This window comes from Arachis duranensis, chromosome 7, assembly GCF_000817695.3.
Source record: "Arachis duranensis cultivar V14167 chromosome 7, aradu.V14167.gnm2.J7QH, whole genome shotgun sequence".
In the NCBI taxonomy this organism is placed as follows: Eukaryota; Viridiplantae; Streptophyta; class Magnoliopsida; order Fabales; family Fabaceae; genus Arachis; species Arachis duranensis.
This window is the reverse complement of record NC_029778.3, coordinates 2,304,822-2,321,662: the sequence shown is the minus strand read 5'-3', so window position 1 is coordinate 2,321,662 and position 16,841 is coordinate 2,304,822. Positions and strand designations below refer to the sequence as shown.

Genomic DNA, 16,841 nt, shown 5'->3' with positions numbered 1-16,841 from the left:
TTTAACCGCTATAGTACTTGAAGAATCAAATCTTGTAGTAGCAATATTTAATTATTTATTGAATATTTGAATACATTGACTTGATGTAAGGAAGACTAAACAAGAGGATAATGAAAAAGAGATAGTTACACCTTAACTACTAGTAGTCTCAATCAAAGGGACTGTTACTACTGATGAGACCGCCACAAACTTGTGATTACTACATGCATAAACCTTAGTTTAGTGTCTTTGAAAGAAAAAGCCAAAATGTGCTATTGCCCTATCGAATTCGGCCTATGTTTACATGGCCGGTCTCAAGTCCGGAAAAACAAGGAAAGTTTTGCAATAGTTTACGTAAAACTTTGTTACATCCCTAGGCATGGTGACGAATTGACGATGAAATTTTATCGCATCCTGATGTATAGACCCGACACAGTGACGTTGTTAGATCCATGTAACCAATCTTACTTAGCAAAAAATACTTTGTTCATATTCGGGGTCAAGTGCTAATATCTTATCAAAAATACTCTTGATAGAGCATTAAAAATATCATGAGATATAATTCTTCCAACATTAAACTCGACACCAAACAATGACTTCAGAAAATCAAAGAATGCAACTCTTTGGAAAGTAAGAATAGGACCACAACATGACCTCTGATTCTGAACTATATGATGACATAATTTATTGTCCATAAGTGCAATATCCATCGTAACCCCACTAATGTTTTCTTCTCAACTTTAATAGCATTATCTGTTGACATTTTTGCAATATCCATCATATTCCAGGAAGGTTTCTGGCAACCTTTTTCTTTTATATATATATATACACATAAAGACAAACATGAGGAGAATACTATGCATTCACGGACTATCTTTGAGAATACAAATAATTTCAACTGTGCTTCATATTGTGGTTGAGGGTATGTAGGGTTAGGGTGAAATTGGGTTTAAAATTTTTATAGATATGCACAAGATTTTACCCCTACTTGTGTTTCACAACTTGCTAGTGTTATATATTCTGCTAGCGGTAGAGAGAGTTACTACTGGTTGTTTCTTTGAAGACCAATAAATTGCACTAGTACCAAAATAAAATGCAAATCTCGAAGTACTTTTTCTTGTTTCTGTATCACCGAGTAGGCAATAAGATTTACTTCCTTAATATTTTCATAATAAATATCATAACCTTTTTGTGCTTGAAATTATGATCTCCAAGTCACAAATATAAGATGCCAAAAAAGAAGTTAACAGGTTCATTTCTTTATTGGTTCACTTAATGACATTGTTATCAAACAACCAACCAAATACAAAGTACCTTTCGGTACTTGGAATTATTGTTACTCACAGCAACTATGGGACCAGTTATAGTATATTTTATTATGATTAGTCTCACTATTCTGATGTAAACCTATCCCGTGAACACAGACTGGACTCACATGATACACTTAACAATTAAGTAAGACTTTTTATACAAAACAAATGCAATTAATTACTATACCAACACTCTAAGCATCACTATAAATTTAACTTTGAGGCAACACAAAACATGATAAACTAGACTTGGCAAATTCATCACCTGGTTAAGTAAAGAGTATGGCACATACCAGTGGCAACACTATGATGAAATGGCTGGTAGCAGCACTGGTAATTGCCTTCTTGGGTGGTGAAGTAGCTCAAGCTGTTGTGATATGTAACATAAACACCGACAACCTAGGCGTATGCCGTGCAGCAGTTACCGGCAACCGCCCACCACCACCGAACAAGCAATGTTGCGCCCTTGTCCGAGGTGCCAATATCCCTTGCCTTTGCACCTACAAGTCAGCCCTACCTGCACTTGGAATAAACCCTGCAAATGCTTTGGCCTTGCCCGGTAAATGTGGTATGAAGAAACCTCCATGTTAAGGTAATAATCTTAAGTCCTTAACCCTGAATTAAACTCAATATATAAACTACGTATGCTTGTATTTGATTTGGGTAAAGAATGCTTCATGATTCTTTCTTTGGCTCTGCAGTCAAGTGAAGCAACTCAGGAAGGTTGAGTCCTTTACAACTATACAAGCATCCTTTTTAGTCTTAACTTCAGTGTGATTAATTGGCAATAAAATAAGCTTCTAAGATAGCCATTTTGGACCCCTCAAATAAACTACTTGTTTATCAGTGTTGTTTCCCCTCATGTGTGCAAGCAGATATATATATATGATGTAGCATAAGTGTCTTGTGTTGTAGTGAGGATTGTTATAAAGGTGTTTGATGTACAACAATGCAAGGTCACTATTGCTCAATAGGAATATCAAGACAGCTATGAGATACTTGTGTAATTTGAGATCTATTTAATAGAATATGTTACTCGTGTTCTGAATTTAGAAACTATGTGCAACTTATTCCACTTCTTCATGAACATACTTCAATAAAACCAGTATACACAGTATCATTTCACCAAATTTCTATAACACTCATAAACACAAATCTACTGCTTCCAGCTAGCAGGAAAAGAATCTTTATTAAGAATATATGCACTTCTCTACAGGTTTATACAAGTTCAAAGTTCAAACAAAACTCAACAGTGAGCCGGTTGCTAACTCACCAATATCAATCTAACTTAAGCATCTTAATCCGTCACAATGAATTCTCACCAAAGCTATTTTACAGTTTTTCATTCAAACAGCATGTGAACTTCAAAGTAAGACAGATGGCCAGTGAAAAAACATTTTGATACTTTATCTATGGTGAAAATTTTAGAACCACAAACCTATTGACACGTAGGTAAGGCGCCTTATGTTCCTTTTACATTTTGAAATATTAGACTCCATTAAAAGGAAATTTTGAACATAAAACAAGCCATTTAGCTTACAGCACACTCCAACCAGCTTTCTTTCCCAGTGAACACCTCTCTTTCATTGTCCTTCTCACATTTTCTGCTTCTTCCCACCTCCCAATTGAGCTATACATATTGGCCATCATCATATAATATCCATCATTTTCTGGTTCAGACTCAATAGCATACATGGCAACCCTTATTCCCATCTCAACTTGATTGTAAGTTTTACAAGCACTTAACAAAGCTCCCCACACACCCCCATCTGGATGAATGGGCATGGACAGGACCAGAGCTTCCGCTTCTTCCAGATTACCCGACCTTCCTAAAATATCTATCATACAAGTGTGGTGCTTCAAATTTGGTTCCACAGAGTAACATGGCATCTTAGCAAATAAATGTTTCCCTTCTTCGACAAGCCCGGCATGGGCACATGCAGAGAGAAGACCAAGGAAGGTAACTCCATTTGGCTTAACGTTTGATTTCTCCATATGCTTGAATATATCCAGAGCAGATTCTGCATATCCATTCATTCCATAGCCCGAAATCATCGCATTCCAACAAACTAGGTCCTTTTCTTTCATTGAGTCAAATACCTGCCTTGATTTTTCTAGCTTCCCACACTTAGCATACATATCAACCAAAGCTGTGCCAAGAGGTAAATTGAGCTCAAAACCTCTTTCGTTTATGTAGCGGTGAACTCTTTCTCCTTCCTCCAGAGATGCAATGTGAGAACAAGCTGAAAGCACTATTGCAAAAGTTGCTGTATTGGGCTTATGGCCTTCGTTAATCATCTTGTTAAATAACTTTGTAGCCTCTTTATAATCCTTGACATGAATATGAGCTGATATCATAGTGTTCCAAGAGATAACATCCTTATCCAACCTTTTAAATACTTTCCAAGCGTAGGTCATCTTACCACATTTTCCATACATCTGTATGAGTGAATTAGCAACCAATACATTGGCATCCATAAAACCTTTTACAGCATTGCAATGAATCGACCTTCCTAAATTGGTTTGTCCTAATTCGGCACAGGAACCAATTGCTGAAACTATGCTGGTTGATTCAGAATCAATACCTAAATAGTGCATATCCCTAAAGAGTTCAACACACTTTGTGTTGTTGCCAATTCTACCATAGCCATTAACCATATAATTCCAGCACTCTGGGCTATGTTGGCAATTGTTGAACAGCCTCTCTGCCAAAGTTAACATCCCTAGCTTGCAATACATAAACAGCAATGAATTATGAACCACATCATCATGTATATAATGTCTCCGTATGATAAATCCATGAAAGGCTTTCGCTTCATATTCATTCACCGAATAACCAAAGGCTGAAAGAATGCAACCTAAAACAATTCCATCAGGATCTACTTGATTCTCTAGCATTTTCCAAAACAACCTTACACATTCATTCACCATCCCAAACCTTGCATAAACTCCAATGATTAATGTCCAAGACACCAGATCTTTGTTTATCACTTCAGAGAATGACTGATAAGCTTCCTGCAGGACCCCACACCTGCAATACATAGACAAAAGCGATGACTGCACAACTTGTTCACATCCAATCCCGGTTTTCACCACAAAACCATGCAAACACCTTCCTTCAGACAAAGCACCAAGATCCCCACAAGCAAGTAACCCACCCTCCAATGTCCTAGAGTTAGGCCTCTCACTATCGACCCCATGAAGCATCATCTCACGAAGACACCTCAAACCCTTTTCACTCTCCCCGTTGTGCACGAACCCAACCACAAGCGCAGTCCAAGCAACAACATCTCTCACAAGCATTTCATCAAACACCAAGCATGCATCCCTCATTAGTCCACACCTCGAATACAAGGACACAAACGAAGACCCCACAGCTGAATTACAACCAAAAAGTCCACATTTTGATACCAACCCATGAAGGCTCGTCCCATCTTGAACCATCATCAAGTGGGCATATGAAGAAGCAACCATGGGGACAGTGAAATGATCGGGCAGAACATCAGAACACCGCATAAGGGAGTAAAATTGAAGCGCATGGGCATAATGGGCACGTGAAAAATGAGACTTGATGATGGAGTTCCAAAGGAAGGTGTCGGCGGAGGAAGGAGGAAGGGAGAGGAAGATGGCGGAGGAGGAAGAAGGGTTGTGATAGAGAGAGATGAGCTTGGAAGCGATGAAGGGGTTGGTGGAGTTGCCGGTGGTGATGGCAATGGCGTGGAATTGGAGAAGAGAATGGAGAGTGGTGATGCGGTTAGAGAGTGAGATGAGAGTGTGTGAAGCGAGAGTGGAATAATGAGAGCTGATGATGCTGATGAAGTAGTTTCTGTTTCTTTGAGCAAGCAACAGTTTTTTGGAGAGAAAGCGCATTTGGAATGTGTGTGACGGTGTCACAGCGTAAATTGTGAAGTAACCAAACTCCAAACTCCATGGAATTCATCCACATCTGGCCGTTCAAACCATAGTGGTCCGAACCGAATCGGCGAGGTTATTGAGTGAGTCACTAGTTGAACCGGTTAATTCAGTCCTATATAAATAAAAAATAAAAAATAAAAAATAGTTAAAAATTTAAAATTAAAATACATATTTTTAATAATATTTTAAAAGTATTAAACTATTTTAAAATAATATAGAACAAAAATTATAAATATTTTATTATTTTTATTCTATCATAAATATTTTTATTGTTTTTATATTAAAATAACTATTATTTTTAAATTTTAATAATTTATTAATTAGTTTATATTTATTATATTATTATATACTACAAATATTTATTAAAAAATAATACTAAATAGATATTATATAATTGTAAAAAAAATAAATGAATTTATAATTATTATTAAATAAAAATATAATTAATTTAAGAATAAGTAAATTTATAACTAAAGTTAAAATAAATTAAATAAAAATAATTTGATGTAAGATATATATATATTAATGAAGAATATAGCAGCCTATGGCGGTAAATGGTGCCTTCATTTATGAAGGAAGGGGTTCAAACCAAAGTTCTGAAAACCAAACCAGTTATCAAACTGCTATATTTACTGGTTTATTGGTTTAATGATCTAACCAGTTCAATCATGATTCAACTGAAAAAACTATTTTATATTAAAATAATAAATAAATTATAAATAAACACTCTAAAACATAATTATAATCTAATAAATTTTAAAATATCTTCTAAATCTAAAGCACTACATAAAATGATCTTTAGATAAAGTACAAACTTAAATATTTTAATGAACTAAAGCTTTTGCTTTCAAAGTTTGCAACCAAAATCCTTTCTTCATCCTATAAATGTTTGTTGTAATGACATTGATCAATAAAGCAATTACATAAAAAAAAAAACCAAAAAATATCAAACCATTTCCAACTTTGGTTTAAATTTGTCCAAGCAACAAAGAAAAGGAATCAAGGTTTCCTCACCAAAAAAAAAATGAAGGTTCCTCGAAGTAGTAGCTATACAATCCATATCATTTAACACAAACTAAAAGTTCAGAAACCTCATTCTTCCATTGCTACAAGCTCAATTCTAACCTGCCACCTAACATACCACAAATTTCTAATCAAAAGAGGTGTCTCCGTTCTCACAACAAAATTGTATTCATTTGAAGATACTCAAAATAAATCAGGAAAAGCAAACGGATTTTACAATAACCCAGAGCTAAACTTGACACTTTAATGCTCCTTCGTCATGTTACTCAATAAATCAGCAAAACAGTCACAATCCAAGCAGATGTAAATCACAATACAGTCAAACAAACACAAGTCAGCAACACATCACTAATCAACAATCACAAGACATTCAAAATCAATAATTAGTAAATTAAAATCACAATACAAAAAACAGCAGCACAGAGCTTTAAAATAATCAATAATCAATAAACAGCAGCAGAACCAGAGTAAACAAACAATCAAATAATTGTTCAACAAAAATTAACAACACAATCAGTCAACCAGACCTTCGAAAGACAGAAACAGAGCGTAAAAAAATGATGAACAAGTGAAGAACAAATGAACAATTGAGCACTGAGCTAATCACTAATTAGTCAGAAACAATGCAATAATTACCATCAAATAATCAACACAGTCTAGGTACAATTAAACGCTGGAAGCTTGAGGTCCAGCCGTTCAGGTGAGTGCTGCTTCGCATTCTGGAGACGGGAGAGGAGAGGGGTAATGGTTAGGGAAGTTAAGGAGTTAGGGTTCAGCAACCAAAACGCAGCCGTTTTTTACACAATTTAAAAACCGGCCGGGTCACGGTTCGGTTCGGCCGATCAGTTCCCGGCTGGTTTGGCAGTCCAATGACGGTTTTTCAATCTGACGGTTTTGGCTTCTGTCCAAACCAAGGTTCAGAAAACCGGACTAGTTATCGAACTGCTCTAATTACTGGTTTATTAGTTCATTGTTTCAACCGGTTCAACCGAAAAAACCGTTTTATAATAAACACCTGATTCTATAAAAATTCAATGAATAAAGCAACTGGTTCTAAACACTCTTCTACTGCATTTTTTTACTTCAAAAGGGGATCATAAACAACTAGTTCTATGAATAAACAAACTACAATGATATGCAATGCCAAAAATAGGCCAATGATAAAATAAAAAGGGTTTCTCTCTTTAATTCTATGTTCAAGCTTGTAGCATACCAGAATCAACAGAATAATACCGTTAAAATAGTCTTCCTTCTTAATTCTTATATACCTCGAAGAATTTCCTGCAAATTGAACACAACACACATCTTTAAAACAAAAACAAAACAACACTCAGAAATCAATTACCTCTTCAATTACCTCTTCTAAACACAGCCTTAAAACAAAACAGAACAACATTCAGAGTATGAGCATTAATCACAAAAAAATGATTTCTGAAACAACAAAAACAATAGAACAACATTCAGAGTTTGAGCATTAATCACAAAATATTGATTTATGAAACAAAACAAAAACAGAAGAACAACATTCAGAGTTTGAGCATTGATAACAAAAAATTGATTTCTGAAACAAAACAAACACTGCAAGACCAATAGAACAGCATTTAGAGTTTGAGCATTGATCACAAAAAATTAATTTCTGAAACAAAACAAACAATCAACAAAACAATGAAAACATATTTTTTTTCCTTCAGAAGAAGAAAACAATGAAAACATGAAGCATATAATAAATCAATGATCCCCAATATCCAGCAAGAATCTCAGACACAACAATAAATACACAACAACAATTTAGCAAATAAACAAGAATAAGACCTAAATAGAAAATCCAACAAATTAAATCACAGAAACCTAACAATTTAGCAAATTAAAACAACAGCAGCCCAACAATTTAGCAAATTATCAACTTAACAAGTTCAAGAACAGAAAATCACAACAAAAAAAATAAAATAAAAATAATAGAAGAACAACAGAACAACAACACAAGAACAATTAGCAAATTAACAAGTTCACACTAACAGTTAAAATTTACCAGAAGAACACTAATGCAAGTGGAATCATCATGCTAATATGTTTTCTACAAAGATGCTATTTGTGCAGCTAAAATTTCCTAATTACTAAGATCCAATTATTCTAATTTCACATGCAATCAACTTACTAAGTTTCTAAAAGCTAGAAATGATAAAACAACCGGAAATATGGTTAAAGCATTTCATCAAACACGTTGAGTGCGGTAAACTTGAAACTAAATAAGAGAATTCAAAGCTTAGTATCAATGTGATAGAGAAGAGAACATAACTATTGTATACTTTAATTCATTCTATGAAAAAAATCCAAACCACTGCCAAATCAAGTAGTTACTTATTGTAATAGAAATAAGAAGTTGCAGAGTTTGAAGCAGAGTATTGGTGTTGTGTGAGTGTATTGTCTGGTGATGGGTTTAGGAAACTCATGGTGACGACAAAAGAGAGCAGCTCCACGGCTAGGTGGAGCGTGCGGGTTGGTCGCAGAGTTTGAAGCAGGGCAACGTGGCTATTAGATGTATGATTAGTAGCATAAGTTAAAGTTAGTTAAAAATTAAATTAGCTGCCCAGTTAGTTAGAATTGGGACTCAATTAATCACAGGTTCGATTAACTTCATTATAATGCATGTATATAAACCCTCAATTGAGGAATTCAATAACAGATCCTATTTTCCCCTTCTCTCTGTTCAATATGGTATCAGAGCAAACCCTTCTTGAAGCTTCCGTAACCGTCTACTCTCTCTCTCCTCTCCACCATTTCTGCATCTTCTTTCCTCGTTCTTCTTCTTTCTTCCTCTCTTCTTGGCTCACACGATAGAGATTGATGAGATCTTGCTTGTTTCATCCCTGTTCTTGAAATCGAAACAGAAATTTCCGATCAACGAACCTTGACGAGAAGCCATTCATCGTGCGTGTTCATGGAACCTTCCGCTTCACTGTCTTAGGCTGCTTCTTCAGCCTCATCCATGACAATCGACCCATACAACCTCTCCCCAGCTGATCAACCAGGTTTGATCTTAGTCACTCAACAACTCAGTGAGGACAACTATCATTCATGGAGCCGCGCTATACAAAAAGCCCTCAATGCCAAGAGAAAGCTTGGCTTTATCACAGGTTCTGTTTCTCAACCTGATCCTACCACTGAACCAGAGAAATTTGAAAACTGGCAGTGTGTCAATGATGTAGTGAGCACTTGGATTCTGAACTCTGTTTCAAAAGAGATAGCCACTTCACTGGTGTATACAAATTCGGCTGCTGAACTTTGGAATGATTTGAAAGATCGATTTCAACATGGCAATGGCCCTCGTGTTTTCGAGTTAAAACGTGATTTGATGAATCTCCGCCAAGGCACGATGACCATCTCACAATACTTTACCAAGATCAAAGTTCTTTGGGAGGAATTGAACTCCTACAGACCTGTACAATGCAACTGTGGTGATGCTCGAGCTATGCAAGAATTTCTTCAAGCAGAATACGTCCATTGCTTCTTGATGGGACTAGATGAGTCTTATTCTCAAATTCAGGGCCAAATCCTACTCATGGACCTTCTCCCTGCGATTAACAAGGTGCTGTCCTTGGTGACTCAAGAAGAGAAACATCGGGCATTAGGAGCTTCCTTGAGTTCACTGCCACAACCTCAAGTCGCTTTCCTCGCCCGCAATCCTCATGCCGCTCAGCCTCAAGGTCGTGGCCGAGGCACACTCAAGAAAGATCGTCCTCTCTGCTCTCATTGTGGCCTTCTTGGGCATACAATCGATAAGTGCTATAAGCTCCACGGATTCCCACCAAATTTTGGCAAAGGGAGAGGCCCGAGGCCATCCGTACACAATGTGTCTGTCAATTTGGAACCATCAACACCGGCCACTCCCAACCTGACCTCTGCTCAAGTTCAACAACTTTTGTCCCTACTCAATCATCACCAAATTCAGGAAATTCCAACTCCTGAATCCACAGGTGTCGCAACCCCAGCAGGTATTGTTCTCAACACATCCATGATAAGGTCAAATTTACCCAACAATGCTTGGATCTTAGATAGTGGAGCCACTATACATATTGCTTGTGATTTATCACTTTTCGAGTCCATTCATACCTCTAAGAGGTTTTCAGTTTCTTTACCAAATGGTGACATTTTTTCTGCAAATCTCATAGGGTCAGTTTTCATCAATAACAATATTACACTCTACAATGTGCTTTATGTGCCTGAATTTCGAGTCAATTTACTATCAGTGTCCGCCTTAATTTCCAATTCTTCACTCACTGTCACTATTGGATACACTCATTTCGTTATTCAGGACAACAAGTGTTCGAAGAAGATTGGGAAGGGTAGCCTGCAGCAGGGACTTTATATCTTGAGAGCCAACACCCCAACCAAGTCATCATCATATGTCTCCACTCAGTCTAATCCGACCTTTCATACTAGTTTTAATCAAATAAATATGTGCAAATCCCAATTATGGCATGCACGTTTAGGACATGCTCCTTCTAGTGTTTTACAGCATTTAGATAACATCTTGCAATTACCAAATAAGTCAGACCACCACACTTGTGAAGTTTGTCACTTAGCAAAATTCAAAAGACTTCCTTTCGAATCACAAAATAACATGTCCTCTAATGCTTTTGACCTTATACATTGTGATGTTTGGGGACCTTACCATATCCCAACTTATAATGGAAAACGTTTCTTTTTAACAATTGTTGATGATGCATCTCGTTTTTGCTGGATTTATATGCTAACTCACAAGTCTGAGGCCACAGATTGCTTAAAGAATTTTTTTGCCTTGGTTGAAACTCAATTTGGCCAAAGAATTAAGTGTTTCAGGTCGGATAATGCCAAAGAACTTGCTCTCGATGCATTCTTGCAGCAACGGGGAGTCTTGCACCAATTCTCATGTCCTTATCGTCCACAACAAAATGCCGTCATGGAACGCAAGCATCAACACCTCTTGAATGTTGCAAGAGCATTACTTTTCCAATCCAACGTGCCCATTTCCTTTTGGGGTGAATGCGTCATCACTGCTACCTTCATTATCAACCGAACTCCCAGCAAACTTCTACACTTCAAGTCACCATTTGAACTCCTTTTTGGCAAGACACCCAACTATGATTCCTTGAGAAGCTTTGAATGCCTTACCTATGCAGCAACTACTCCCAATTCTAGGACTAAATTTTTCCTAAGAGCTGATCCCTCTGTCTTTGTTGGATATCCTATTGGCTATAAAGGATATAAGCTTTACAATCTTCGCACCAAACAGTTTTTCATATCTAGAGACATTGTATTTCATGAAAACATCATGCCCTTTAGCCAATCTCCTCATCTTCAACCCAACACAGATCTGTTTCATGATTTTGCACTACCTAAGCCTGTTCTAGATCTTATTCCGTCACATTTACCACCTTCGCCTCACACCAAACTTTTTTTCCATCATCCCCAACGCTTAGCCTCAACCACCACCATTACGTTGATCTACCCGCCACACTCAGCCACCATCATATCTAAATGACTATGTGTACCATACCTCAACACCATATCCTCTCACTAACCACCTTAGTACTCACAAGCTTGGCTCCAAATATCACAACTCCATTGCTCAGTTGGACATCATTCCTGAACCTCAGTTCTATCACCAAGCTGTCAAGTTCAAAGAGTGGCGGCAGACCATGCAAGAAGAGCTAGATGCCCTCGAAGCCAATAATACTTGGGTCTTGGTTAAACTACCCAAAGCCAAACGTGCAATCGGGTGTCGGTGGGTGTACAAAGCCAAATTAAAGGCAGATGGTACACTGGAGCGCTATAAGGCGCGCCTCGTTGCCAAAGGCTACACTCAACAAGCCGGGATCGACTTTCGGGATACCTTTAGCCCGGTCGCAAAAATCACCACAGTCAGGACTCTTCTCACCATTGCTGCTGTCAAGAATTGGAGTCTTCTCCAATTAGATATCAACAACGCATTTCTCAACGGGGAATTAGATGAAGAAGTTTACATGGAGTTACCCTTGGGCCATCCTCAACGGAAAGAGGGATTAGTTTGCAAGCTCACAAAGTCTTTGTATGGTCTGAGGCAAGCTTCATGGCAATGGTTTACCAAATTCTGTACCACTCTCCTCAGCCACGGATTCACACAATGCAAACAGGATTACTCTCTATTTGCTTTGGGTGAAGGCGATGCGACTACTTTCCTCATTGTTTATGTGGATGATATCATCATAGCTGCTCCCAAGCAAGAGATGGTTGACAACGTTAAACTAAAACTCCAATCAATTTTCAAGCTCAAAATCTTGGGTGACCTCAAGTTTTTTCTGGGTTTAGAACATGCACACTCTAAAACTGGCATCGCGCTTACTCAAAGAAAGTATACGTTGTCGTTATTGGAAGAGACAGGTTACTTAGGATGTAAGCCTGCCACCACGCCTATGGATGCAAATCTGAAACTTCGAGCTGATGAAGGCGATCTCGTACCTGACCCATCCCACTATAGAAGGCTGATTGGCCGCCTCATGTACTTAACAATTTCCAGACCAGACATTACCTTCGCAGTAGTGAAATTGGCCCAGTTTATGTCCGACCTGCGCCTTCCCCATTTGAATGCCACTCATCAGGTCCTTCGTTACTTGAAAGCTGCACCGGGACAAGGGCTCCTTTTCTCCTCTAAGTCCAAATTCAATCTCACCATGTACACTGATGCGGATTGGGGGGGCTGTTTAGATACAAGGCGATCCACCACTGGGTATTGCACTTTTTTGGGTGATTCTCTGATATCATGGAAGAGTAAGAAACAAGATGTGGTTTCCAGAAGCTCGACCGAGGCTGAATATCGGGCGTTGGCAAATGCTGCTTGTGAGGTCCTCTCGCTCATGGCCTTGCTAAAATTCATGCACATTGAGGTCCACTCAGCCATGGTTTTTTGCGACAACATCTCGGCTATTCAGATGTCTACCAATCCAACATTACATGAGCGGTCCAAACATATCGAAATCGACTGCCACTTTATTCGAGAAAAGTCGCTTCTGGGATCATCAAGCTGGTGCATGTTCCAAGCAAACATCAACTTGCGGATATCCTCACTAAAGCACTCCCTGCACCTCAATTTCAGTATCTCATGGCCAAGTTGGGAACATACAACATGTATGCTCCAACTTGAGGGGGGCTATTAGATGTATGATTAGTAGCATAAGTTAAAGTTAGTTAGAAATTAAATTAGCTGCCCAGTTAGTTAGAATTGGGGCTCAATTAATCACAGGTTCGATTAACTTCATTATAATGCATGTATATAAACCCTCAATTGAGGAATTCAATAACAGATCCTATTTTCCCCTTCTCTCTGTTCAATAGTGGCTTCCAGAGGAACGCGAATCCGAATGGTGAACCCCGAGCAAACTTGAACGGCAAAGAATGCGAACGAAGACGACGGCTGAACGAAGACGCGAACGTTAACGGCAACCAACGGCGGCGGAAGCGAGGCTGAGCAGACAAAGACGACGGACGCCGAGCTCAAGGAAGCAGTGCGATCGGTGACAGCGAACGAGGGTTGAAGACTTGGAGCACGAGGGAAGCTAGGTAGACGGACGGACGGCGACAGTATACCACTCCTTGCAGCGGCAGTGGTGTAGGCTTACAGTGCTAGGGTTTTTTGGCTGAGTTTCTGTGAACGAAAGAAAGGGAGGGAGAAAGGGAGAAAGAAACGAATGAGCTTTAGAACCAAGAGTGAAAGTAAGCAAATTTGGCAAAAACGACGCCGTTTCATTTAAACCGGTCGGTTCCCTGTCCAGTTCAACAAGCCAAAAACCGGCTGGTTCGACGGTTCTCCTCCGGCTTTTAGAGAAATTGTTTTAGGGGGCAAACCGGACCGTAATTACTGTCGGTTCACGGTTAGACCGGTAGAATAGGCCGGTCCGATCCAATTTTTAAAACATTGGTCCAAATTGTAATTGGCAATAGTTTAGAGTTTGACTGGCCGGTTCAAACCAGTTTTTATAACTTTGGTTTGAACCCTAACTCTAGCATTTTAAACAAATTTCCAATTCATATCGGTTCGATCGGACCGGTCTTCATTGGGTTTGACTAGTTTTCAACGGTTCATTCCAAATTTGACCGATTTATTGCCTTACACGGTTTAAATATCGGACCGGACCGGTATAAGGTCCGATCTACCGGTTTTTTAGTTGAGCCAGTCCAGTCCGGTTTTAATAACAATGGTTCAAACTATCAGATTTGGATTATGTTAGTGCAATATTTTTTAAGTAAATGGTCAAATTAGTCCCTACAAAATTATTCGTCCTCTAAATTGGTCTTTGAAAAAAAAAAATTAATCAAATTCGTCTTTTAAAGATTTTAAATTAGTCATATTAATCCTTTTGTCACATTGTTTATTGATGGTGTCAAAATTTGCTAATATAACACGTTAAATGACACTCCAACACACGCCTAGAAGTCTTAATTAACTATTAACATGAATTGTCCAAAAAATGAGTCCATTGGTGTGTTTAACGCCATTGTGGGAATGTCTTCTGACACGTAAAAAAAATGACACTGTCGTTAACTACAAAACGTCGCCAACGTTTTGTTCTACATGAAGAAAATTTTTGTTCCTCACCCCACTATTGAAGAAAACGTCACTGCTTAGTTACTTTATTTGTTGGGTTATAATGAAGAGCAATACTATATAACTAGTAAATATTATTATTTTTGGCCAGCACTTAGTCAACAATAATTTACACTCGTATTTACAGATATTTTATACATAAGAAGTATATAATTTGTACATCTATTTATTAGAGTTTTACACATATGAATCAATACAATTTACATTCATGAATCAATATAATTTACACCCACATTTTTTAAAATTTACACACATAAATTAATAAAATGACCATTTAGTATTTGTGCTGGTCAAATGATTAATTAAAGTTGTTTGCCTCAAAAGTTTTTCTATAATTAATCATATCTAAAACATGAAACTAATTCTTGAGAATTTCTATTTCTAATACTAGTTTAAAGTTCAATTTTATTTTGAATCCCACCAAATAACACATCAGTATTTGTGAGACTTATTATAAATAGAGATTTAAAATTAAAAGCAAAATTTGTTATTCTAATATTTGATTTTAATTCAACTAAAAGTTTATATTATTTTTAATTATTTTATCAAAATAATTATATAAATGATAAAATTTTATTATTTTTTATTAAAGTGATCCTATCTTTTTAAAGTAAGACCTATTTCATTTTATCTATCAATTTTAATGTAAATTTTAATTTTAAATCAATTTACTTGTTAAAAATATTAACAATGATACTTTAAAAACACCTCCATTAAAATTGTTCTTAGTGTCTTGATTCCTTATTTGGTTCGTTCAAAGTTGTGACATTTTAAAATAAAAAGTAAGAGTGCCGTCAAAATTGACTAAATTTATTGAGCCAACTTATTTATTCGTATAAACGGACATATTTTATCTCTAAAATTAAACTTACTTAACCCAAACTCGATTAATTAAAAAAATGAGATGTTAAATGAGATAGCCCATGAGCGGTCTGGTTAAATTATATTTTATATTAAAAAAAGTATTTATTACCCTTTTTTTATCTTAAAAGCACAATCTATCAACTAGAGAAATTTTATTTGTTTAAGTTTTTAGCTTAAAAATAATATTTTTTGTTAAAATAATTTTCAACAAATAAAATAAAAGAATAAGTGGAACAATCAATTTAACTCATTAGGCTAATTATAAATGGTCCAAATCAGTGACGGATCCAGAAAATTTTGGTAGTGGGGGCAAAATTTATATAACATCATAATTATTTTTATAATAAAAATAATATATGTATATAAAAAATTAAATATTAAATTATTTATTAATTATTATATATCTGTGTATAAATATATGTATTGTTTAACTTATTTTTAATGTGTATTTTATATTTTAATATATATTTTATACAAATAATTATTTTTTATGTACATATAGCATGATTATTGTCATGATTATATTTTGTTATTGTAAAATATGATTAGCCTTTAAAATATCTAATATACATTCTAACGAATTTCTAATATAAAATTTTTAAATTGATGATTAAGTACCAAAAGTTGAGTAAAAATTTATTGTGGGGTCAAATTTAATAATCTAATGGGAGCAAATAAATATTATTATCATATACTACTCAAAAAAATTCTAAATTGTAGTGGGGGCGCTTGCCCCCACAACAATGTATGTAGAACCGTCCCTGGTCCAAATTAAAAATTTATAGATTATAAATAAAGTAGATTTAAAAGAATTCTAGTTTAACTAACGGACTTAAGTGACCTAAACGAATGAAAAAGTAGATAGAGCACCAATTTAGACAACTAATAAACCGTGAATAAAACTCAAAATAGTCCTGACAATTATTTCGAAAGATAACGAGGTCCTTAACAAAAAAAATTCTAACACAGCCCCTGACAATTATCTCAAAAGGACAACGAGGCCTCTGTACCAAAAAAATTTAGGTTGTTTTTTTTCACAGAAGCTAATCAATCCAAAAAAAAAAATATCAGAGACCAAATTGGATGTTTTTTTTATTGGAAACCTCGTTATCCTTTCGAGATAATTGTTA

General features: G+C 36.4%; 2 protein-coding genes across 2 annotated transcripts; one reads left to right on the top strand and one right to left on the bottom strand.

Annotated features, from left to right (window-relative positions):
- Window positions 1-1,571: 1,571 nt before the first annotated feature.
- LOC127740671 (putative lipid-transfer protein DIR1) lies at window positions 1,572-1,880 on the top strand. The gene has a single exon (XM_052252041.1). It carries the CDS (start codon window positions 1,572-1,574, stop codon window positions 1,878-1,880), a length of 309 nt encoding a protein of 102 aa, XP_052108001.1.
- A 256-nt stretch (window positions 1,881-2,136) lies between these two features.
- Window positions 2,137-5,226, bottom strand: LOC107496346 (pentatricopeptide repeat-containing protein At4g39952, mitochondrial). Its single transcript, XM_016117578.3, has one exon. It carries the CDS (start codon window positions 5,157-5,159, stop codon window positions 2,826-2,828), a length of 2,334 nt encoding a protein of 777 aa, XP_015973064.1. The 5' UTR covers window positions 5,160-5,226; the 3' UTR covers window positions 2,137-2,825.
- Between the last annotated feature and the right edge of the window lie 11,615 nt (window positions 5,227-16,841).

Excerpts from the sequence above, each read along its gene's own strand:
- LOC127740671 (XM_052252041.1), top strand. The coding sequence starts at position 1,572 with ATGGCACATACCAGTGGCAACACTATGATGAAATGGCTGGTAGCAGCA.
- LOC107496346 (XM_016117578.3), bottom strand. The coding sequence starts at position 5,159 with ATGCGCTTTCTCTCCAAAAAACTGTTGCTTGCTCAAAGAAACAGAAAC.